Below are 22291 nucleotides of genomic sequence, written 5' to 3'. Positions count from 1 at the left end.
TTATAACGTCTTTAACAAGTCAAAACAGTAGACAAAAAATTAAACATCTTATAACTCAATTGATCAAGAAAATTATCTTGAAATTTCGAGTTCGATCCTCCTACACATCATTGCTTGTTTAAAAAAAAGAAATAAAATCAGTAGACGGATCTGTACGTTAAAAAAGGATTTTTCTCGGAAATGAAATTGAAAGATTCGCAAAAAGTAATTTAAAAAAAGGGAAAATTTAAAATAGGTCCAATTTTATAGACTATCTTTTGAAATAGGTCCAATTTTTAATGACTTTTAACTTTTAAAATAGGTCCAATTTTTAGTTACTTTGGACCTATTTCAAAAAACCTCTTTAAAAAACGGAAATTTCGTAACGTCTCTCACGGGAGAAGCTGCGCAAAACAAAAAACAAATAAAACCGCCATTAAAATTTGCCAACTTGTACCTGCTGCGTCCAGAGTCACTGGAGGGTGACGTGTCGAGTACGCTATATAAACATTCGGTTTCACCATTTCGGACTCCTGCTCTGTAGCTGTTAGGGCGGGAACCCAAAATTTTCACCCAAAACTCTCTCTCTCCACTCTCACTTTCTCTACGTTGTCCTTCTCTGTTTCTGTCGACTTCGGCTCTTCCGCCACTTGTCGTCTTCTCTACCGAATTCTAGGGTTTCTGGCTTCCCGTCACTAGCTCAAGGTCTCGGTTTCCGCTGGACGTCCGCCGAGATGAGCCTCCGCCGGGGCTCTAAGGTATGGGTCGAGGACCGGGATTTGGCCTGGGCCCCGGCTGAAGTCGCCGACTGGAAGGGGAAGCAGCTCCAGGTCGTCACCACTTCGGGAAAGAAGGTGAACTGAAACATTAGCCCTCGGTTTTTGTGTGTAAATTACTGACTAGTGTGTTTGAAATTTAGGTGATTTTTTGTGTTGACTGTGGGGGTTTTGGGTGTGTAGGTTTTGGCGTCGCCGGAGAAGCTGTTTCCGAGGGATGCAGATGAGGACGAGCATGGCGGAGTGGACGACATGACTAAGCTTACGTATTTGAACGAGCCGGGTGTGCTGTATAATCTTCAGAGGAGATACGCTCTCAATGATATATATGTGAGTCCATTTTCGTGTGCAATTGGTATATTTGGAGTGTTACGGCTGTTTCATTAAAGGGCTTTCTTGATTTGCGTATCGACTGGTGTTAATTGTGGACTAACTTAAGATTTCTGGGCTTCCCACTTGGCGGAGTTCCGAATTTTATGGAAGTCATGTGCCACATTTTGTTATGTCATCAAGGACTGATGATGACTTGTTACTCTGTTGATCGGTTTAAATGATTCAGAATTTTTCAAATTGACTATTGGTTGTCTCATTGATGGCTTCCACTTGGCGTGCTACTGGTTTTCCATTACCCCCTAGATGAGGCTTAGCAATCGATGGTTGACGCGAATTGGCTTATTCTAGAAATGTTAAGTATAACACAAATAAATCCTTGGTTTCAACTGTTGAGTTGGGATGACTGAAAGTGTCTGCTGTTAAATGTATAGGAAAGTGCTCATATTGAGTGTTATAATGGATTTGGTTATTCACTTGCCATGTTTGACTCCTTCATTTCCAGATGAGATAAGGATAAATGGATAATATCATAAATTGCTGAAAATGCGGTATATTGAATGTTTATGTTTCCATATGGGATATACAAAAACTTTTCCTTCTATATTTTCATACTACTAAAATTGGTTTATGGCACCTACTTTTGGAATTGAAGTAATTGTTTTCTTTTCTCAATGGTAGACATATACAGGGAGCATTTTGATTGTGGTTAACCCATTCACAAAGCTTCCCCATCTATACAATGTCCATATGATGGAGCAGTATAAGGGAGCCCCATTTGGTGAGCTAAGCCCCCATGTTTTTGCCGTGGCTGATGCATCTTATAGGTATGCCAACTTTATGATTATTGAGTCTTGACCTTGGTTCTTTATTGCTATTCGATTGAATGACTCAAGTTAGCTTTTCTTGATTTTGTAATCCAGAGCAATGATGAATGATGGACGAAGCCAATCAATACTGGTCAGTGGTGAAAGTGGAGCTGGAAAGACGGAAACGACGAAACTGATTATGCAGTATCTTACTTATGTAGGAGGCCGAGCTGCTGGTGCTGGTGATGAGAGAACTGTTGAACAACAAGTTCTTGAGGTAAGATCTACCTCTGTTCAAACAATACTAACTCTGTATAAGAGTAGGCATAAATTCACACTGTTATAGATAAGGTTTTTTCATTTTTGCCATTAAATTTTGGCAGCGAAGAAGTTATGGTTGAGGTAAAATTTTTTTTTTTCTGGGACCAGTTTGATTTTCGTCGTTGTCCAACGCTTGAGAAAAGGATTTGATCTTCTTCATTTTTACTGAGAATATTGGTCAACTCAGTGTTCTATATTTTTGTTAGAATTTGTTTTTGAATTTTTTATCTTGTTGCTTTAATGTGTCACTGATTCTTTTTTGTGCATGGTTCAGTCGAATCCCCTTTTGGAGGCATTTGGTAATGCAAGGACTGTTAGGAATGACAATTCAAGGTGTGCTATCTGTTTATTCTTCTCTTGAAATATTACTAATTTGATATGTATAAATTTGAAATTCTCACACTTTTTGTTGAGTTTAATGTATGCTTTCTTGATGATAAAAGACTGGGGTAAATGTTATGATGGTTAGTTGAGAATGAAGGGCAATGCAGGAAGATCATGGCATAATGAAATGAACTAGGTCTTGGCTCTTAGTACAAAATAAACGCTTTGAGGGTAATTATTGCTGGAGGATGTAGTAGAGGTTATAGAATATCATTACTGAACTTTTTCTGCCCTTTCTAATAGGTAATAGTATTCATTAATGAACTTATTTATTGTATCAAACAATAATTAGGGTTATATTATTGTAATTGTTAATCAGTTTAGTAGTATATCATTAACTACTTTGTATATTTTTTTCTGGCAAGTTGCTCTGATATCATGCCAATTTTCATTTTAGTTTTGGAACTAAAAATTGATATTCCTTCCATTTTCATGCTTCTCTGAGGCAGTCGTTTCGGCAAGTTTGTTGAGATCCAGTTTGATGCAAGCGGTAGAATATCTGGAGCTGCAATTAGAACTTATCTACTGGAAAGATCCCGTGTTGTTCAGATTACAGATCCTGAAAGGAATTACCACTGTTTTTACCAGTTGTGCGCATCTGGAAAGGTACTTTTTGTGTCTGTGATTGGATGGATTTATCACACGGTTTCCATTTTAAATATCTAAGCATCTGCAGTCATTTAGCTGTGTATCACTGAGTGCATGTGTTTTTCTCATGCATCTTACGATGTTTCAAGTTGTGTGTGCGTGTACATGTGTTCTTTCACCATTTCTATGCATCCTCGTGGTTCACATATGATCATCAGTATTATGTACTCTATTGAAGCTTTTGGATATTGTTATTTGGATGTCTCTATGTGTCTAGGATGCAGAGAAGTACAAGTTAGGCCACCCAAGCCACTTCCATTACTTAAATCAAAGCAAGACGTATGAACTTGCTGGAGTGAGCAGTGCGGAAGAGTATACGAAGACAAGAACAGCAATGGACATTGTTGGTATTGGCCGTGAAGATCAGGTTTAAAACTTAATCCAAGTGGATGGCGCTTTAAGATGAATACTTTTTTTTCCTCACTTCCGCTCTTGGATGTTTCTGAGATTCATTTTTCTACCTTTTTAGGAAGCAATATTCCGCACCTTAGCTGCAATTCTGCATTTGGGGAACATTGAATTTTCTCCAGGGAAAGAGCACGACTCTTCAGTTCTAAAGGATCAGAAATCGAACTTTCATATGCAGATGGCTGCTAATCTTTTCATGTAGGTGATTTATGTAGCTTGAACTTGAACTTGAACTTTTACTTTCCCCAACTAACTTTCAACAAACTGAAGGGTTAATTTTAATATCCTGTTGGTTTCTTTAATACTTTATGAGTGAACATTCAATTCAGAGATTTTCTTTGTAATTTACTGAGGGGGTATCTTCATGGAATATTTAATGCAATCTGTTCATATTATGAGTCAGGAGATATTTCTCTGGAATACCTCTTGTAACTGAATCATTCTATTGCATTTTGTGATAGGAACATGCTAAAGAAAGTTCCTGCCCAAACTTTATCATGAATATAATTTGCATTCAATAATTTAACTTAGAGTTGCTTGATACAATCCAAACTTGTACAATCAGGTGTGATGTGGACCTCTTATTAGCAACACTGTCTACTCGTACAATCCAAACTCGTGAAGGAATTATTGTTAAAGCTCTCGACTGTAGTGGTGCTATTTCTAGTAGAGATGCATTGGCAAAGACTGTTTATTCGCGGTTGTTTAACTGGTATGATTTCATCAACAGCCCCTTTAGGAACTTCATTTTCTTCACTCGTCTGGGAAGATCTTCTCTACCTTATTTGGGTTCGGATATTTTCACAGGCTTGTTGATAAGATTAATACATCTGTTGGCCAAGATGTGACTTCCCAATTGCAAATAGGAGTCCTGGACATTTATGGTTTTGAATGCTTTAAGGACAACAGGTAAAATCTTTACCCATATCTATTTCCATTAAAATATTATGAGTCTTAAATTTGGCGTCGGAATACTAAGTGCCGTTGAAAGTTTGAATAGTAAATGGTCATGTTGCTCTGAATTTGCTTGAATTGTCCAGAGGGTCAATAAATCTATTATAAATTATTTGGGATCATGTGTGTTTTTACATCTTGTTTGTCACTGTAATTCATAAGGTGATTGGACTTTTGACATCCCAACTGATCTGTTAGTTGGTGATAGTCATAGTCTCTTTACTCACGTTTTACTCTTTCGTCCTATATCATTGTTGTTACCATTATTGTTTTATTTCTGTCTTGTCAAAAGTCAAACTCTAGTCTTATTATTATTAGAGTATCCTTGCGTTTGTACATTATTCCTCTGGTTAAGTTATTCTTTTCCACAGTTTTGAGCAATTTTGCATTAACTTTGCAAATGAGAAGCTGCAGCAACACTTTAATGAGGTGAGCGTTAATATTTTTTGAAATTAATATACGATTTTATGCAATAATTAGTCACTGTATTCGAACTTCGTTCCCACTTGTTCCAGCATGTGTTCAAGATGGAGCAGGAGGAGTATAGCAAAGAGGAAATTGATTGGAGCTACATTGAATTCATAGACAACCAAGATGTTCTAGATTTGATTGAGAAGGTTTTGCCCCTGTCTCCCCTTTTTTTTGGACAAATTTGTATGGAAAGCTGCAAAGCCATCTTCTTCTTCGCTCCCTTTTAGTATATGATTTTAAAAGGATAATCAGTATTCTGGATTGATGTCGTAGTAGCATGTGTGCAAGGAGTGGACCTAATTTCTAGTCGTATTTACGTGCTAAGGAATGACCATGGTCGGGAAGTTCTACATATTTTCTGAACTAATATATGATTGAAGCTACCACCCTGCTTTGAGGAAAAATGCATGACGGGCGTTTGTGGTCTGAGTTTTGGTGGTTCTATAGTATGACAAAAGTTGAAAATAACTGTATTTCTTCATTTTTTTTTTTCTAATAACATTTTGCCTGCTGTTATTTTCCATAGTGTTCTATTTTTATGTGCCTTGAGAGGCTGTAACGCGTGGACCTTATGTTCTCACTCATTGGTTTGCAGAAACCTGTTGGGATAATTGCTCTCTTGGATGAAGCTTGGTACAATTAAGTTCACTATAATTTGGTGCGTGTTACTACGTAGTATTTTCTGGAATTTTATTCTTATCCTGATTTTCTTATTTTTGCAGCATGTTCCCAAAATCGACACACCAAAGTTTTTCAACTAGGTTGTTTCAAATTTTCCGGGCCCACCCAAGGTTGGAAAAGGCAAAATTTTCGGAAACAGATTTTACCATGTCCCATTATGCTGGAAAGGCATGTTATATGTCACTACATATTTGTGTGCAGCATCTTGATATTGAATCATTTATAATATAGTCTATTCACTTCTTGTTCAGGTTACTTATCACACTGATACCTTTTTGGATAAGAATCGTGATTATGTTGTCGTAGAACATTGCAATCTGTTGTCTTCATCCAAACACCCTTTTGTTGCTGGTCTTTTCGGTTCACTACATGAGGAATCTTCAAGATCATCCTATAAATTTTCTTCTGTGGCCACTAGATTTAAGGTACATTCCATCTCTATCCTTTCTGTGATGTGATGTTGTTTGGTTGCAACTGCTTAAAAGACTACAGAAGCTGATACACGAAAAGATATTAATAGGAGAGGCTCCAGCTGGAGATTTTTCTCTTATCTCTGTTTTATGCAATGATAAACTTTGTTCAAGAAACTTGCACGAGATCATTAACCAATCCAGTAGACGGTTCAGTGAAGAAAAAAAAATTGTATGTTGTTTGCTGTCAGTGCAGGATTTTGGGCTTCAACTTATCTTTCCACAAATGAATGTCAGTTTGAGGATGTCATTGTTTTCTCTTTTCTGATATGGTCTTAGATTTTGTGTAAATAGCATTAGGTTGAATCTCTACCTTTCTTTTTCTCAGACACATGCGTCCAACAACATCCTACTTGTTGATATTGTTCAGATAATACTTCATGATGTGGTTATCATTTCTGCTTGTATTCAACTGATCATTTACTTTGACCTGTATTGGGAATTATTACTGCCTTCTAAGATTAGCCTATTTGTGTGATGTACCTCCCTCCTGAAAATTTTGCTTTTAATTACTTGTTAGATGGTTATTAAGCTGATACTTTGCCCCTTTCCTCTGTTTTGGTTATTGTAGCAACAACTTCAAGCACTGATGGAAACCCTCAATTCAACAGAGCCTCATTACATACGTTGTGTTAAGCCGAACTCATTGAATCAACCACAAAAGTTTGAGAATCTGAGCATCTTACATCAGTTACGCTGTGGGGTAAGTGCGATCAAAATTTTTATGTTTCTTTTATGTTGGATCTGTTGTCATACACAGAAAAAAAAAAAGGATTGCCTACTTTTTTCATTTAGGTTTAAGGCTAAATTAAAAAAACTTTGAATTTAAGAGAGTATTTGAATGATATTTGAAATTTAAAGAGTTTATATGCTAACAAAAAAATAAATAATAAAAGAAAGAAACAATTCATACTATATGGATTTTGTTATCTTCATATCTTTGTCATATCTGTATCTTAGTTTTTGAAAAGTTATTTGTATTATCAATATTGGTGCAACATAACACACATCTTAACCCAGCCACTCCACCTCATGTACTTGTTTGGTTTCTGCTCTCACCCGCATTCGCATTGCGTAGTGTTTCTTATCGAATGTGATATTTTTTACGCTAATGATTCTCTTATTCCGCTTAGGGTGTTCTAGAGGCTGTTCGGATAAGTCTGGCAGGTTATCCCACACGTAGAACTTATGCAGAGTTTATAGATCGATTTGGATTATTAGCTTCTGAATTCATTGATGGAAGGTGAGCTTCATTCATAGTGCTTAATCTTGAAGACTGCCTAATAAATATTGAAGATGTTCTGGTTGCCTTTATCACATTTAATGTTTTTAAATATTTACTTTACATTTTATTCTGCTGCAAACTAGTGTTGCAAACTTTAATCTGCCTAGTATTTTGTAATGGTTAGCAAAAGATGCTGTTCTCTGTTTTCTTTTGATCCTAACTTTCTAATTCTGTTTTATTTTTCAAATATTTTTCTTTTAAGTCTCTGAAGCAATTCCTTTTTCTCCTTTCCCTTGTTCTAATATCATTTAACCTCTTTGCTTCTCTATGCTTATGCAGCTATGATGAAAAATCTCTATCTGAGAAAATTTTGAAAATGTTAAAGCTAGAGAATTTTCAGGTACGAATCCTATGATCCAGTAGGATGGTATTCACATGATATTATTGCTCATAGAGAATTTGACTAAGGTTGTTCTTTCCTTGAAGTTGGGTAGGACCAAAGTATTTCTTAGGGCTGGTCAAATTGGTGTTCTGGACTTCCGACGGGCTGGGGTTTTGGACAATGCTGCAAAGTGCATTCAACGTCAATTGCGAACGTTTGTTGCTCGCAAAGATTTTGTCTCCAAACGGGCTGCTGCATTTGCAATCCAAGCTTTTTGCAGAGGTCAGATGTTTCTGCCAGACTTCCATCAGAAATGCAAATTCTTATCACCAACATTTTCTTCAGATCCATTGTATTTTTTTTTTTGTTGATGTTTGATGTTTATTATGGTTGAAGGATGCCTTGCTCGAGCGCTGTATACTTTAAAACGGGAGGCAGCAGCTGCTATTTTAATACAGAAACATGTCCAAAGATGGCTATTAAAGTGTGCTTATATGGAATTATATTCAGCTGCTACTGTCATACAGTCCAATATTCGTGGTTTTTCAATTCGCCAAAGATGTTTGCATGGAAAGAAACATAAAGCTGCCACCTTGATTCAGGTAAACTTAATTCATGGACTTTTCCTGTGTAATAATTTGCGGTGGGCAAGCATGTAGAGTGTTGTGATATGATTCTTTTGTTTAGAAATTTAGGGTGTTTTGGAAATTTTTTATATGCGGGTGGAATATTTTTAGGAATAGCAATATGTTCTTCATTATGAAGTTGGATTCTATTCATGCATAAATGTATTTTTCTTTGTAATGATTATCTGTCTGGTTGTCTACTTGATATGTCACTGCCACTTCGCTTTCTGTTTTGACATAAAGTATGTACTTGTTAGGCTCGGTGGAGGACGTGCAAGGTTCGCTCGGCATTCCAACATCACCAAGCTTCTGTTGTAGCAATACAATGTCTTTGGAGGCAAAAGTTAGCAAGGAGATTGCTTCGAAGGCTTAAACAAGTGAGTCAGTTATACTGCTGCTCCTGACGAAACAATATGCATGAGAATTTCTTTATATGTTTATTTAATTATTTTCATTTTGCAGGAGGCCAATGAGACCGGTGCCTTGCGTTTAGCTAAGGGTAAACTCGAGAAGCAGTTAGAGGACCTCACATGGCGGTTACAACTTGAGAAAAGATTACGGGTATTTATTTGGCTGTGTTAAAATTTGTGTTGGTTGGTTTGTGGATTCATCCATTAAAGTACTAGGTAACCTGCTTTTGGGGCACTTCTGTTATTACTCTGCTTGTGCCAAATGTATGTCAATAGAGTTTGTAGCTAATTGGCAATATTATGGCTCATGGACTAAATGAAGGTTTTGACCTTACCTCCATAAAATAGCTTCAGCACTTGCCAAATTCTCTTGATAAAAGAACTATATATATCGTGAGTTCCCAATTATTGATTCCAATATATCACTTGATACTTGTAATTTGCTTTATATGCTCGTCACATCTCCTCAGAAAATCATTATAAAGGTGCTTAGGTGCTTTTGTGTAAATTTTTAGTTTCAACTTAACCTTATTTCTTTTGGTTGAGCAACTTGACAAACTGTTGTATGGGTGCATAGAAGTTCCTTTGCTTACTGCAAGCTGAACTGAATGCAGATATCGAATGAGGAAGCTAAGTCAATAGAAATTTCAAAACTTCAAAAAGTGTTGGAATCCTTGAGTCTTGAGTTAGATGCATCAAAGTTGGCTACAATTAATGAGTGCAACAAGAATGCAGTGCTTCAAAATCAATTGGAGTTATCAGTGAAAGAAAAATCATCTTTGGAAAGAGAAATCATTGGAATGGCTGAATTGAGAAGGGAAAGTGCATTTTTAAAAGTGAGTCTTCTGATGTTTATTAAATTTATGTTCTTAGGTCGGTTTTACTTTGTGGGATTTTGTAAGCTACATCTTATGTACTCAGAAATTATATATCTCTCAGGCAGGAAATCTAGAGTCATGGTATATAATTAGTTGAATTCTCAAAAATTTGATAAATACAAAGTTACAAACTCATTTTTTTCACTATTTTTTAATCATTTTAAACTTACTTGCTTTTCTTGACCTAAACAGGTATTTAACGTTTACTGAAGTCTATTCTCTCTTTTTCTTGGCATGTCTTTCTTTTTGAGAGTGTTTTTTCTTTTTCTCTACCCTATCCCTCCCAACATTTGGGGATGGTTAAGACATTTGCGGTGTCCTTTGAAAATTTTCTTATTTGTTGTTTCCAGAGCTCTTTGGATGCCTTGGATAAGAAGAATTCAGCTCTAGAAACTGAACTTCTCAAGGCTCGAAGCGACAATACAGACACCATTCAGAAGTTGCAGGAATTTGAAGAGAAGTGCAACCAGCTCCAGCAGAATGTAAAGAGGTGTTTTTCCGAAATTCATAATTATCTTTTGAGTGTTTCTTTCAGTGTTGTTAAGTAGTTTTGGACATCAGTTTTAGATTTGTTTATCACCCCAAATATGTTTTCTTCAGATCAATTACGCTACAATTCATTGATACTTAATTATTATGTTGTATCTAAATTACAGCCTTGAGGAGAAACTCTTAGTATTAGAGGAGGAAAATCTTATCATGCGACTAAAGGCCCTTAGTGTGCCTGCAAAGAGCACTCGGCATGGTGTTGAAAAGTCGGTTCCAGAGGTAAATGATTACGTACAAGCGACGTACAATTAAAGGGTTTGATCTAAAAAGTCGGTTGAAAACCTCTTTGTATGCATTCTGATTTTACTGGTGTCAAATTTTGTTGCTTCATAAAATCTTATAACATAGATTTGTGGGTCTGGACTGTATTCTCAAGTTATGGTATTTTTTTTAATGTAAACAGAAAAACTCTGGTGTGCTTGTTCCCATCACTGACCAGAAGTCGATATTCGTAAGACATGATCTCCCTCTCACTCTGATTTATTTTTCATCTAACCGTCACAGTAACACTTCTTCATGTGTCATACCATCTAATGCAGGAGTCACCCACACCTACAAAAATGATTGCACCTTTTTCACATGGCTTGCCAGAATCACGCCGATCAAAGTTAGCGGTTGAGAGGCACCAGCACCAGGTTTTGTCCCTTATTGTTTATTTGACCCTTAGCTTTAAATTTTGGTATCCACTGAATCTTCTTATGGACTGTAACTGCGGTTATCTTCACAGTGCCATAAAGTTTCTGTCATTTCCATTCTAGGTAGTTGGGCTTATAAGTTTAAGCATGTCGCTTTGATATGTACAGGAGAACTATGAATTCCTATCAAGATGTGTTAAAGAAGATTTAGGGTTCAAAGACAGCAAACCATTGGCTGCTTGTATCATATACAAATGCCTTCTTCAGTGGCATGCCTTTGAGTCTGAGCGTACAGTTATTTTTGACCATATAATTGAGGGAATAAATGATGTTCTGAAGGTAATTTACTTGCTTCAGTCAATTTTCTTTGGGCTTATGATTTTGTTTCTGCTTAAGGCTCGAACTGATGTTTTACTGGCTTATGATTTTGTTTCTGCTTAAGGTTTGAACTGATGTGTTACTGTACCTGAAATAAATTATGTGGAGAGATACATATATTATGTAAAAGCTATTCTCGATCAAATGTGAAATAAACTACTTGCATAATGTTTTAGAATATTTGAAAAAATTCTGTATGGCCATTGTTTCAGGTTGGGGATGAGAACATAACATTGCCCTATTGGCTGTCCAATGCCTCAGCGCTTCTATGCCTTTTGCAGAGGAATTTACGACCAAATAGTTTCCCAGCAACTCAACGTTCTGGGTCTTCTGTTTTAGCTATCAGGATTGCACAAGTAAGTTATATAATCAAATGACGGGCTTGTTGAATATATATTCTTTGTATACGTAATTGTTCGACCAAAAAATACTCTTTAGATCTCCTTTGAACTTTACTGAGTTCCACACTCATGATGAGTTTATTATGTCAGTTTGCTTTACTTTCAATATTTCAGTTGTAGTTTATTAAATGTCATCCCCCCACTTTCATTTTCAGGGACTGACATCTCCTTTCAAATATATTGGCTATGAAGATGGTATGTCACATCTTGAAGCAAGATATCCAGCTGTATTGTTCAAACAGCAGCTAACTGCTTGTGTAGAAAAGATCTTTGGCTTGATGCGCGACAATTTGAAGAAGGAATTGGCTCCGCTCTTGGGCTCATGCATTCAGGTGAATCTGATTGAGTCTGATCTGCTCAAGTATTCTAAGTCAAAGTATGGGTGCAATTTCACTCTCTGACATAGGATGACTTTTATTATACTATTGTTAGCATTTGGAAAAATGGTAGTTGGTCCAGAAATTTTGTTCATGTTTGTGTATTCATTTAGTGGTTACTTGCTATAGTTTAGTTAATTTAAAGCAATGAGACAACGGAGAAATGGATGAATTTGCATTTTCCTTCGTTTTAAGTTGTGATACACCATTGGGGATAGTGAAAATCATTTAACTCTTTTGCTTTGAATCAATCACAAGTATTGACCTGCCATTAGCAATTATCTAAGCACGAACCCATACGTCAGTTGGTACTTGCTGCCCTTCTGAAGCCTAATATTTGATTTTCATGTCTGACTGCTATCTTTTGGCTATTCGGTTTTGTTTTATTTGTGTTTGGTTGATCTGCATACTATTTTGACCTAAAATGTTACGAATATTCATGGCAATTTTTTAGGCACCCAAAGCTGCGCGAAAGTCATCTATATCACCTGGTAACGCTCCTCAGCAATTACCAGGAAGTCAGTGGGACAACATAATCAAATTCTTGGATACCCTTATGAGTCGGTTACGTGGAAATCATGTATGTGGGACATTTTTCTGATTTGTTTCTTTAGATCTACATTGCTTTCTTTCGATCTAAATCACCAATTTCCGTTAGTTGATGTCAAAGCTTCATATCTGAGATCATGTAATTGTTTGCTAAATTGAAGGTTAATATTTATTCCATAGATCCCCTTTGTCGACTTTTTCTTATTCATTTCTGACCTAAACACTACTCTGCTTAGGTACCCTCATTTTTTATTCGCAAGCTAATCACACAGGTCTTCTCTTTCATCAATATGTCACTTTTCAACAGGCAAGAGTTTATTGCTATTCCAGTTTTTCATTGCTAATAAAATGACATTTGCAATGGTTTATGTATTGACCCGACCTTTTCTTTCCCTGAGCAGTCTACTGCTTCGACGCGAATGTTGCACATTTTCAAATGGTGAATATGTAAAATCAGGTCTTGCTGAACTGGAGAAATGGATTGTCAACACCGGGGAGGAGGCAAGTATATAACTACCATGCTGCAAGTGTTTTCTGTTTAAACGAACTTTATAGGTTTGTTGGTCTGACTCTTTGTGCAATGCAGTATGCTGGGACCTCCTGGCAGGAGCTAAATTATATCAGGCAAGCTGTTGGTTTTCTGGTATAAGCTAAAGCTATTTCTTTGATTTTTTAACATGTATAATTTATGAGAAGTTATGAACCATTTCTGCGTGCGATTGGTATAGGTAATACATCAGAAGAGGAAAAAGTCTCTGGATGAAATTAGGCAGGATCTTTGTCCGGTATGATCCTCTTGCTTGTTTATTTGTCTAAATTTTCTCTTTTTCCTGTCACTGGCTTCGCAAAAAGTATATTTGAACTCTAACGAATTCATTGGCATTGTGATCAATGTCCAGGCATTGACTGTCAGACAAATCTACCGAATAAGTACTATGTACTGGGACGACAAATACGGCACACAGAGTGTGTCCAACGAGGCATGTTTGCGTATTTAGTTTTGTTGTTGTGCCATAAACTCTGTGATTAGAGTCCCAATTGTTTTCTGAACGTCATTGCTTGCAGGTGGTTGCTCAAATGAGGGAGAATTTGAACAAGGACAACCAGAATCTAACCTCCAATTCGTTCTTGTTGGATGACGATCTGAGGTAATCTGCTTCTCGTCCAATTATCTGGTCTTAATTGCACGCTCACCAAGATATCGCTCCTTGTATGATAAAAACAGAATAGCAAACCTTACCCTATTTAATTCACTTTCTGATTGCAGCATTCCTTTCTCCACCGAAGATATTGATAAGGCGATTCCTCTAATCGATCCTTCTGAAATCGAACTTCCATCTTTCTTGTCTGGTTATACTTGCGTACAGTTTCTTGTGCAGCCCCAGAAGTAGATGGTGTGCTAACCTCAAGGGGAAACGTCTTTTATGAAGTTCGAAAAATGAGCAGCAGTCATCTAAATATTAAGAGGGATGACTCGTTACATTGCTCGAATTTGTTAATTAACTTTTGGGGGTTTTAGGGTTCATCTGACTTGATGAATTATTTTGCCTCCAGTCAGTTGCAGGTTTAGGGACTGGTCATCTAATTGTAATTATACTACATTTCTCTCCAATTAATTTGTTTCTTTTGGACGCGGGGTGGCGTCCATGTTTTGTAAATTATATAACGCAGTTGTTGATAATTAATTATTATACAAGTGTTGAAGATTGGTGGAGATGGAACTCGTAATATATGGTCCTTTTACTCATTAAACGTATGTACAAATAACATCAGATACTTCAAATTGTTCTACCCTTAAACTTTCAATTAAAAATTAGACAAGAAAAAAACCATACCTCTCGACATCATGGCAAACTCCTTCGATGCGGGCAAGAACACCGGCAAGATTCAAGTTAGGTTTCTACACGTTCGGTTTAGTGGTGGCCGCCGAGAAACGCGAACTATTTACAGTAGTAGCAGTGGTACATTCTTGCAGATCAGCCAATGAATACGATCTCCAAGCTGCATAACTTCCTAATGGACAGGCGTAACCCGGTGGGAGAGGCGGCCGCGGCGACGTTGGATTTGAGCTCGAATTGGAATCCTCGCTTGCGCTACTAGTACTGCTTTCCGAGCAGCTGCCTAACTTGACAGCCAAAGCCAATGCGCTTCGACTGGACGGAATCGGTCTCTTTGAAATTCCGCCGCCGTTGCTTCTCAGCGGGAAGGAGGTTCGGTTCTTCTCCCACATCTGATTGGAAGCAAGAAGGTTCCTGCGTTTTCGGGTGTAGGCATTGTCTGGTTTTGCAAGCTCCTGAATGTTGGAAGAAGATGAAGCTTCTGCTAGACTCGTAAAGGACTTGGATTTGTAGTTGTAGTATTTCGAGATCCCTCTCCTGCATTTATTCATAATTTCATCAATCAAATCACATTAGAAAAACTCGATTGCCATAGACGTGAGTTAAGCTAGTTGGTTAGGCAATTTCCGCCGCTTAAAAGTTTATAGTTTTTTTTTTTTTTTTTTTAATAAATTAGAATAGATTAGAATATCAGGAAAAGCGGTAAAAACCCAATTGGGCCAATACCAAAAATTTCTATCCTGATTCCTAACATTCCGAGGAACCCCAATTTACAAAAGTAAAAATTGCAGTAAAAAAAATGAGAAAAGGGTTTAACCGCTAACCTCACGGGCTAAAACTTCCTCCAGCTCGTTCATCACATCCAACGGACCTTTATACGAGCTCTGAGCCTCGTCATTTTCGCCGCCGTCGTTGCCTTCCGATCCATCGTCGCTGTTCTTCCCAATCGACGACGAACTCGAAGAACAAACCGTAACCTCACCGGCGGCAACTCTCCGGCCGTTTTCCGGTGAATCGAAGATCAACCCACCAAGCGCGAACCCAGACGACGGCGCAATGCCGATCCTGGCGGCGGCGCTATTCAATGCGATCGACATTAATCTATATCACAAACACAATCTAAATCTCCCAAATCAGGGAAAAAAAAGGATTTGCGATTTCAACGGATAAATGGGATTTGGGACTTCACCGGAGAAATAGGATCGATGAGCGAAGGCGGATCTTCGAGAGCGCGTTAGATTTGCCGGAGAAGGAGACACATGGTGTTTGTCTTTTCATATACTTTGTTGTCTGTGCATTAATATTTTGTATATATAGCTTTAAGGCGGATGAGATTAACAGGATGGATATGCCTTGGATTAATTAGTGCTTGATTATTTGATTAGGAGAGGATAATGCACCTAATTAATTATTATTAATTTATATTATAATTAGTTTAAAAAATGATGGCAGTGCACAGCCATGGCCAGCAAAGACTTTAGGCCTTATCCTCAATCCCTTTGCCAACCAAGATCTACCTTTCAATATTTTTCAATGAGCCGTCATCCTCTGCTTCACATCCTATTCTACTTCCAATGTTTCCATCTCACTTCCTTATTATTTACACTTTCTCAATCCTTTTTTTTGGTTTTTCTGATTTTCGATTTAATAAATCAAAGATGAATCGAGATTTTAATCACTATTATAATGTCTTGATTGATTAAATTTCTGTATAATAACATAATATGAATATGTTTGGTATCATAACATTATTTAGTGTGCAAATTAATGACATTAGTAAATGAGAAAGTTCAATACAAAATAATTCCATCAGTAATAAACTCGATTAATTTTTGTATGAATTTGATTATTTTGTTCATCTTCAACCTTAAAAAAAAAAGTTTGAGCCCTTAAATCCAATCGAGTAACACTAAAAAAAAAAAAAAAAAAAGGTTTAAATCGGCCTCTGAGCGGTTGGAGAATTTTTTTTTTTTTTAAATTACTTAAAATTTATTTTCCAATAAATAAAAGCTAAAAAGGATTTTTATTGGTTGAGAAGATTTGAGCCCACGAAAACAAGAGTGCACCGGATCGAAAAGGAAAGTCCGTTTCCCTGTGGGCATCAGCGACTCGGGGCGCATTCGATAAATACCTGCCCTAAACCGCCCATAGTTTCTGCTTGCCGCGCCACGCGGAGCCTCTAGAAGCTTACACGTCGTATGTGGTCGGCCCTCGGGAGGGAGAGACTTTATTTACTTTGATTGAGGTTTATGTCGGTGACTGACGTGGCAACGTGGAAAGCAATTGGTCCTCCTCCTTCTAATTCCCCTCCTCGTGAGTCGTGACTGGTGAGGCTTATCCAAAACGGAGTGGGACCCGCCCACCATCTACTCCAAACCCACTTTCGAAAACGAATTCGGATAAGATTTTGCTTTGTCCACCCACTTTGACAAAGTTAATTAATCCTACAGTAATACAGTAATGATATTGATATCATATTTTTGTATCACATTTTCATACCAGTATCTGATGTGGAAGTCACATCATTTGAAAAATTTACAAAACTTAAGGAAATGAAGGAGAAAGACTCATCGTATACCACAATCATCATTTAATTAACTAATTTTTCTTAATTATTAGCTTATTAAATAATGAACTAAATTAAAAAATCTAATTAATTCAAATGATGTGGCTGTCCACATCAAATGCATGAAAATATGATACACAAACATGATATAAATAGTACTACTCATGCTATTATATATTGGAAAATGAATTTTAACTAATTTTTGTGGACTCAAATCTTCTCGACCAATAAATTTTAACTAAGATTTGAGCCCACGAAAACAAGAGTGCACCGATCGAAGATGTGGAAAATAAATTTTAACTAATTTATTGGAAAATAAATTTTAACTAATTTTTGTGAATAGCATTACTCAGGTTATTCATACCATGTTTTTGTACTATATTTTCATACCATTTTAAATGACATTTGATGTAGACAGCTATATCATTTGAATTAATCAGATTTTTAAATTTAGTTCATTATTTAATAAACTAATAATTAAGAAAAATTAATTAATTAAATGATGATTGTGGTACACGAGGAGTCTTTCTCCTTCATTTTCTTGGGTTTTGCAAATTTTTCAAATGATGTGGCTGTCCACATCAATATCACCTAATGTGATATAAAAACATGGTATGAATAACATTACTCCATTACTATTAATCCTAAGGGTAAACATTTTTACTTAGAAAGTGGGTCTTTATTATAGTCAGATGTTGAACTTTTATATGACAGACATAAGTTCAAACTCTAATCTAACATATAATTTGATAAAATTTATCGTTTGATAAAAATGAAAAATATTTTTACTTTATTTCATTCTATTTCCTTAATCTTTAATTTTCGATGAATTAATTCGTACTCGTACGGACTTGGATGTCTGATTTTGTGATTTATCTTCCAAGCATCTTTCTACCTAATTAAGCCAATTAGATGGTTGGTCAGAACGTGTTAGGGAGATAATCCAATGATTAAAAATTTAAACGGATTTAAATTTTACCTTTTCTTGTCGAGAAAGGCATCGGTTGAAATGATGATGTTCCTTGTTGTGGCATCTTGGCGATGTTTGCAGACAATGATGGAAAAGCAAGGTTTAATTAATTTGTATATATAGTTACTTTTTGTTGAGGTCCATGGGAATCAAGGAGATTAATTAATTAATTTATTGAAATATTTTATATCGATCTATTTTTGAGATAAGAGTTTAAATATTTTAACTCAACTTCAACTAACACTTAAGTCTTTTATGATAAAACACCACACGTGACGAATAGCTCATGTGGTAATTACTAAGTTTGAGATAATATCTGTATTGTTAAAAGTGGGCATTTAGTCCGTCTCTTTGATAGTTACACAATAACAATGTATCTTATGTAGAATTAAGAACTTATATCAATTAAAGATCAAAGAGAAGAAAGAGAGACAAAAAACAAGTCCAGTTTTACTGTTTTAACCCAATTGAGCATGTCATATTGCTTCACAGCTGTGAGATGAGGTTGTTGTTATGGAGACTCGATTGTTACACTAACTTGTTCTACACTATTTTGATTATCCTTTCTGAAAGAAACATTAAATTAATAACTTATTAGGTCAGTTGATTAAGTTAATGTGTTTTTCTCTTTTATCTTTTAAGTTCTATCCTCTAATTACCATACAGTTTGGATAGCTTAAATTTCCTTTGTCACATATAAATAAAATAAAGGAAAATATAACAACCATTAGTTGAGAGTTTCCGAAGGACGAGAACAAAAAAAAAACAGTTTAATAACTATTTTATATAACCATTTTCCACCCCTCTTTTTACAGCTTTCTCTCAACAAAAGGCGGTACGTTTTGGGTTTCCAAAAGTTTACATTTAAATCCCAAAATCTCTTCCTTTCGTAAAAATATATAGCACTAGATTGGGATTAGGGTTTAGGGCAACACATATCATAGGCCGTGCATGGTTCTTTTCTTAGGCCGCAAGCTTCGCCAGCGGTCCGACCGCGAGCGAGTTCACGTAAGTGCATGGCTCGGTATACGACGACGCCCAACGTTTGTCCTCGAAGTTATCAAACCTATCGGGCCCCCCGACGATGGCACCAGTCAACTCATTAGGGTTTGGCACGTCCTTCTTGAACCAGTTCACGAAGCTCATGGCGCAGTTAACGATGCCGTTTTCCTCCTTCGGTACCGAAGCTCCTCTGTGGTGGGGCTGTTGGGGCGCGTTGGGTCCAAACCCGACCATGTAGGATCTTCCTTTTGGGTTCTCACCCAACAAGTAGTCCATTTGCTTCTTGGCAAAAGCGACCAGGGCGCCAGAGTCGAACTCTTTGCCTCCGCAGTTGACTTTTTGGTTGTGCTGGGCGAGGATATCGCTGTAGACGGCGAATAAGTGGGCGGTTCCGGTGACGTATTGGGTGTTGGCTCCGTCTCTCAAATGGATCATGCCGCCCGGTGTCATTGTGACTTGGTTGTAAGGACTGTCGGGGATGTTTGAGCAAATGTAACTGTCAGCACCGTTTTTGTAGTTCACTAGAGATTTTTCACCTTCAAAGAACAGCTGCAATAATACACAAAATAAATTCAAGTTAGTTGTATTAGCCAGTATTGTTACTTTTACGATCATGATAATGCAATGTGTAATGTGTTGCGAAGAAATCTTGTTTAGACAGTAAGACCTAGTGGATAGTTGGACAATCGGATCAGGTTGACTGTCTAACTTATATATTCACAAAGGAGAGGTGGACAGTCCGACAAACGAATCAAGTAGACTATCCAACTCATGCATTCAAAAAGTAGTGGAACCGTTGCATTTGATTTAATTTGGAAAGGGTCAGACAATTCATCCGGACACAAGAACTTTCCATGCGACAGTGAATGATCCATTAAGATGGTATAAATTTATTTATAAATAAGTACCTTGGCCAGGAGGACTTGTGCTCCCGCGTATTTAAGGTCCCAGCTGAACTCAGACACGGTGGCGCTGATGGCTTCTTCCTGAATGTACTTGAGATACACATGCCTCTTTGTGGCAATGTACAACCATGTTGCTGCCCACAACAGCTCATCCTACATTTTCCAACACTTCAATTTTGTATTAGTACGAGAAAATACAGTGCACAAGTTAAACTAAAATTGGATTTCAGGGGGAGAGAGTTGAAGAAAATTACATTATAGCCAGAGTAAGAGCAGTAGAAAGGGCACTCTCCATCGTAAGTTCCCTTATGCGCCTTAGCCATTTGAAAGAGCTACAGAGAACAATAATGTTACAAGAAATTGATATATGTAAACCGGTTCTATTTGTGCATATGTTACGCCTAAAAAATTATACATACACGTTTGGCCTTGTTGAGTAGACTACGAGCATAGGCACGATCTGTTTTTCTGAACACAATTGAAGAGGCAGCCATGGCGGCTGAAGTTTCAGCTGCAATTTCAGTTCCCGGTGTGCTATCATCAATCTTCAACACTGTTCTTGGTGTCTGCATATCTTCTGGTCTAGTCCAACATTGATGGTCTTGATTTGGGTCTCCAACCTTTAAGAATTTGATAAATAATTAGCAATTTAATTATACATGCATGATGCATCACCACTAATTACTGTATGGTTTTAAAAGTAATGAATACAACTTAATGAATTTCTATACCTGAACGTATAATCTGTTTTTTCGAGTGGCTTTTAGAAAATAATCAGTGCCCCATTTGATGCCGGCAAGAACATTTTCCAATTCTCCAGTAGCTTCGAGCTGTTGCCTGTAAAACATGGCAGCCCACGACAGAGTTGTGACGGTGAATGCCATGGGAAGACCGTACTTGACGTTGTCTCCGGCATCATAGTATCCTCCGGCAAGGTCGACCTGCGTTAAAAACAAAAGTTCAAAATACAAAAATTTAAAAAAAGTCGAGAAAATATTGTATTTGACCGTCGTACATGACTCGCTCACGTTAATGTGACATGAGATGCATTCATGTCACGTCACATGTGATGGTTAGATACAAACGTTAATCTTCAATCATAGAAAGAGAGGGGGAGAGAGACGAACATTTGCTTCTTTTCCATCGTCGAGGGCGGAGTCGCCTCTCCATGCAGGTCTATGATTGGGAGGGAGTTTCCCTGATCTTTGAGCCTCAAGGAAAATAATGGACTTGGTGAGAGCGTCCTTGTAATTAATACCAGTGCCATGAACGCTAAGAACAAGTCCTTGGAGGAGAGCAAGGCATGCCACAACGGTGGCGGCGACGCCTCTTCTTCCACCAAACATTTCCTTACAAATTTTCGAAAACTCAGATCCCAAAACACTTTTGAGAAAACCCAATTTTACAATTGAGAAAGCTGAAAAAAAAAGGGATGGGATGAAGAAGCCCACAAATGCTGTCTACTTTAATAACCAAATAAATAAGGAGGGGGAAGAAGAACAAAGTGAATGGTTGTGTTTTGCTGTTTGGTGGTTAATTTGTTTTGGAAAAATAGGTAATTTTGTGAGGTGGTGTTTAACTGGCTCTGGTTAATCAGTTTTGGTTTGTGATGGCGGGAAAGTTGAGAGGAGTTGAGTCAGGTTAGAGGTTTAGGGAAGAGAAGCTAATTTTGTGTGTTGTTGTGGGATTTTGGGTGGAAGAGGAAAATTGTGGGGCTGGAATTAAACATTTTTTACTTAAGGTTTTACCATACTTGAATATATGGTAGATGTTTAATTGGTTTGGTTGGTTTTTTTTATTTGCTAGCATTAGAGGGCTCAAAATAGTAAAATTAGCATCCATCTTTTATATGGTGGTGCTATCCACACCGCTCCTTACGCTCTTCTCAATTTCCAGTCGTCTGATCGAATGAATTGAAGAGTATCAAAAAAACAAAAATTGACAAGAGGTGTGTAGAAGGTAAAAAAAAAAAGTGTGTATAAGACTCTAGTTTTGGTGTAATTCCACTCATTTTCTTCTTATTTTTCTTCCCTCTCCTTGAGGTTTTCTTAAGTTTTGGAGATTTACTTCTCCTTATCGTAAGCTTATATAGGATTCTAGGAATCAAGTTTAGGGGAGTTTGAACTTTGACATAGGAGTGAAGATATGTTTTAACTGATGGACCCAACTTACAAAAATTTCAAAGGAATATAATTGTATGAAAACTGAATTTAAATTATGATTTTACCAAATCTTCAATTGTTTTAGGGAAGGCCAATTGCCTAATAGCTTTGTGGTATCTCTCTAATTCCTTGCATTTTGAGTTTTCAACACGAAGAGTTGAGGATGATGAATTCAACTCCTCGTTAAAAGGTGTAAAACACATGTTT

At 37.0% G+C, this 22291-nt stretch overlaps 3 protein-coding genes across 4 annotated transcripts; 1 reads left to right on the top strand and 2 right to left on the bottom strand.

Annotated features, from left to right (window-relative positions):
• Positions 1-394: 394 nt before the first annotated feature.
• On the top strand, positions 395-14355 carry LOC103952847 (myosin-15). Of its 2 annotated transcripts, XM_048579174.1 has the most exons (38): positions 396-833; positions 939-1085; positions 1767-1912; positions 2009-2171; positions 2490-2548; positions 3049-3205; positions 3465-3614; positions 3717-3853; positions 4221-4367; positions 4463-4564; positions 4981-5038; positions 5125-5226; positions 5676-5713; positions 5803-5929; positions 6013-6186; positions 6803-6934; positions 7365-7474; positions 7796-7856; positions 7943-8120; positions 8235-8440; positions 8722-8841; positions 8927-9025; positions 9489-9710; positions 10103-10242; positions 10409-10520; positions 10705-10752; positions 10841-10936; positions 11105-11275; positions 11527-11670; positions 11871-12047; positions 12547-12672; positions 12878-12948; positions 13043-13142; positions 13228-13284; positions 13370-13426; positions 13541-13621; positions 13707-13789; positions 13909-14355. In XM_048579174.1, exons 1-38 carry the CDS (start codon positions 714-716, stop codon positions 14030-14032), a joined length of 4542 nt encoding a protein of 1513 aa, XP_048435131.1. In that variant the 5' UTR covers positions 396-713; the 3' UTR covers positions 14033-14355. The 2 variants fall into 2 exon arrangements, 1 of the variants encoding a protein (XP_048435131.1); XR_007256329.1 differs by lacking the exons at positions 13707-13789; positions 13909-14355 and having other exon boundaries at positions 395-833; positions 13228-13265; positions 13541-13616.
• Positions 14356-14357: 2 nt separating this feature from the next.
• LOC103952861 lies at positions 14358-15849 on the bottom strand. Its single transcript, XM_048579186.1, is given in 4 exon segments — positions 14358-15016; positions 15304-15311; positions 15313-15556; positions 15669-15849. Coding segments are annotated over 4 exon segments (816 nt in total). The 5' UTR covers positions 15758-15849; the 3' UTR covers positions 14358-14541.
• Positions 15850-18779: 2930 nt separating this feature from the next.
• LOC103952871 (endoglucanase 16-like) lies at positions 18780-21322 on the bottom strand. Its single transcript, XM_009364564.3, has 6 exons — positions 21050-21322; positions 20654-20863; positions 20342-20542; positions 20177-20254; positions 19926-20075; positions 18780-19566 (listed from the first exon to the last, which is right to left on the bottom strand). The coding sequence occupies exons 1-6, from the start codon at positions 21266-21268 to the stop codon at positions 18979-18981; spliced, it is 1446 nt and encodes a 481-aa protein (XP_009362839.2). The 5' UTR covers positions 21269-21322; the 3' UTR covers positions 18780-18978.
• Between the last annotated feature and the right edge of the window lie 969 nt (positions 21323-22291).

The sequence above is a fragment of a genome, unplaced genomic scaffold (assembly GCF_019419815.1).
Source record: "Pyrus x bretschneideri cultivar Hongxiangsu unplaced genomic scaffold, Pyrus_bretschneideri_v1 Contig1, whole genome shotgun sequence".
In the NCBI taxonomy this organism is placed as follows: domain Eukaryota; kingdom Viridiplantae; phylum Streptophyta; class Magnoliopsida; order Rosales; family Rosaceae; genus Pyrus; species Pyrus x bretschneideri.
Note: the sequence above shows the minus strand (reverse complement) of the source record. Positions and strands in the feature narration are given on the sequence as shown.

What these genes read in the sequence shown, in the direction of transcription:
- LOC103952847 (XM_048579174.1), top strand. Translation starts at nt 714, where the DNA reads ATGAGCCTCCGCCGGGGCTCTAAGGTATGGGTCGAGGACCGGGATTTG. An exon ending in ATGGCTGCTAATCTTTTCAT is followed by an intron (nt 3,854 to 4,220) that starts GTAGGTGATTTA and finishes TTGTACAATCAG; the next exon opens with GTGTGATGTGGACCTCTTAT. An exon ending in TAGCTATCAGGATTGCACAA is followed by an intron (nt 11,671 to 11,870) that starts GTAAGTTATATA and finishes TTTCATTTTCAG; the next exon opens with GGACTGACATCTCCTTTCAA.
- LOC103952871 (XM_009364564.3), bottom strand. Translation starts at nt 21,268, where the DNA reads ATGTTTGGTGGAAGAAGAGGCGTCGCCGCCACCGTTGTGGCATGCCTT. An exon ending in ACGATGGAAAAGAAGCAAAT is followed by an intron (nt 20,864 to 21,049) that starts GTTCGTCTCTCT and finishes TTTTTAACGCAG; the next exon opens with GTCGACCTTGCCGGAGGATA. An exon ending in TACTCAACAAGGCCAAACGT is followed by an intron (nt 20,255 to 20,341) that starts GTATGTATAATT and finishes TGTTCTCTGTAG; the next exon opens with CTCTTTCAAATGGCTAAGGC.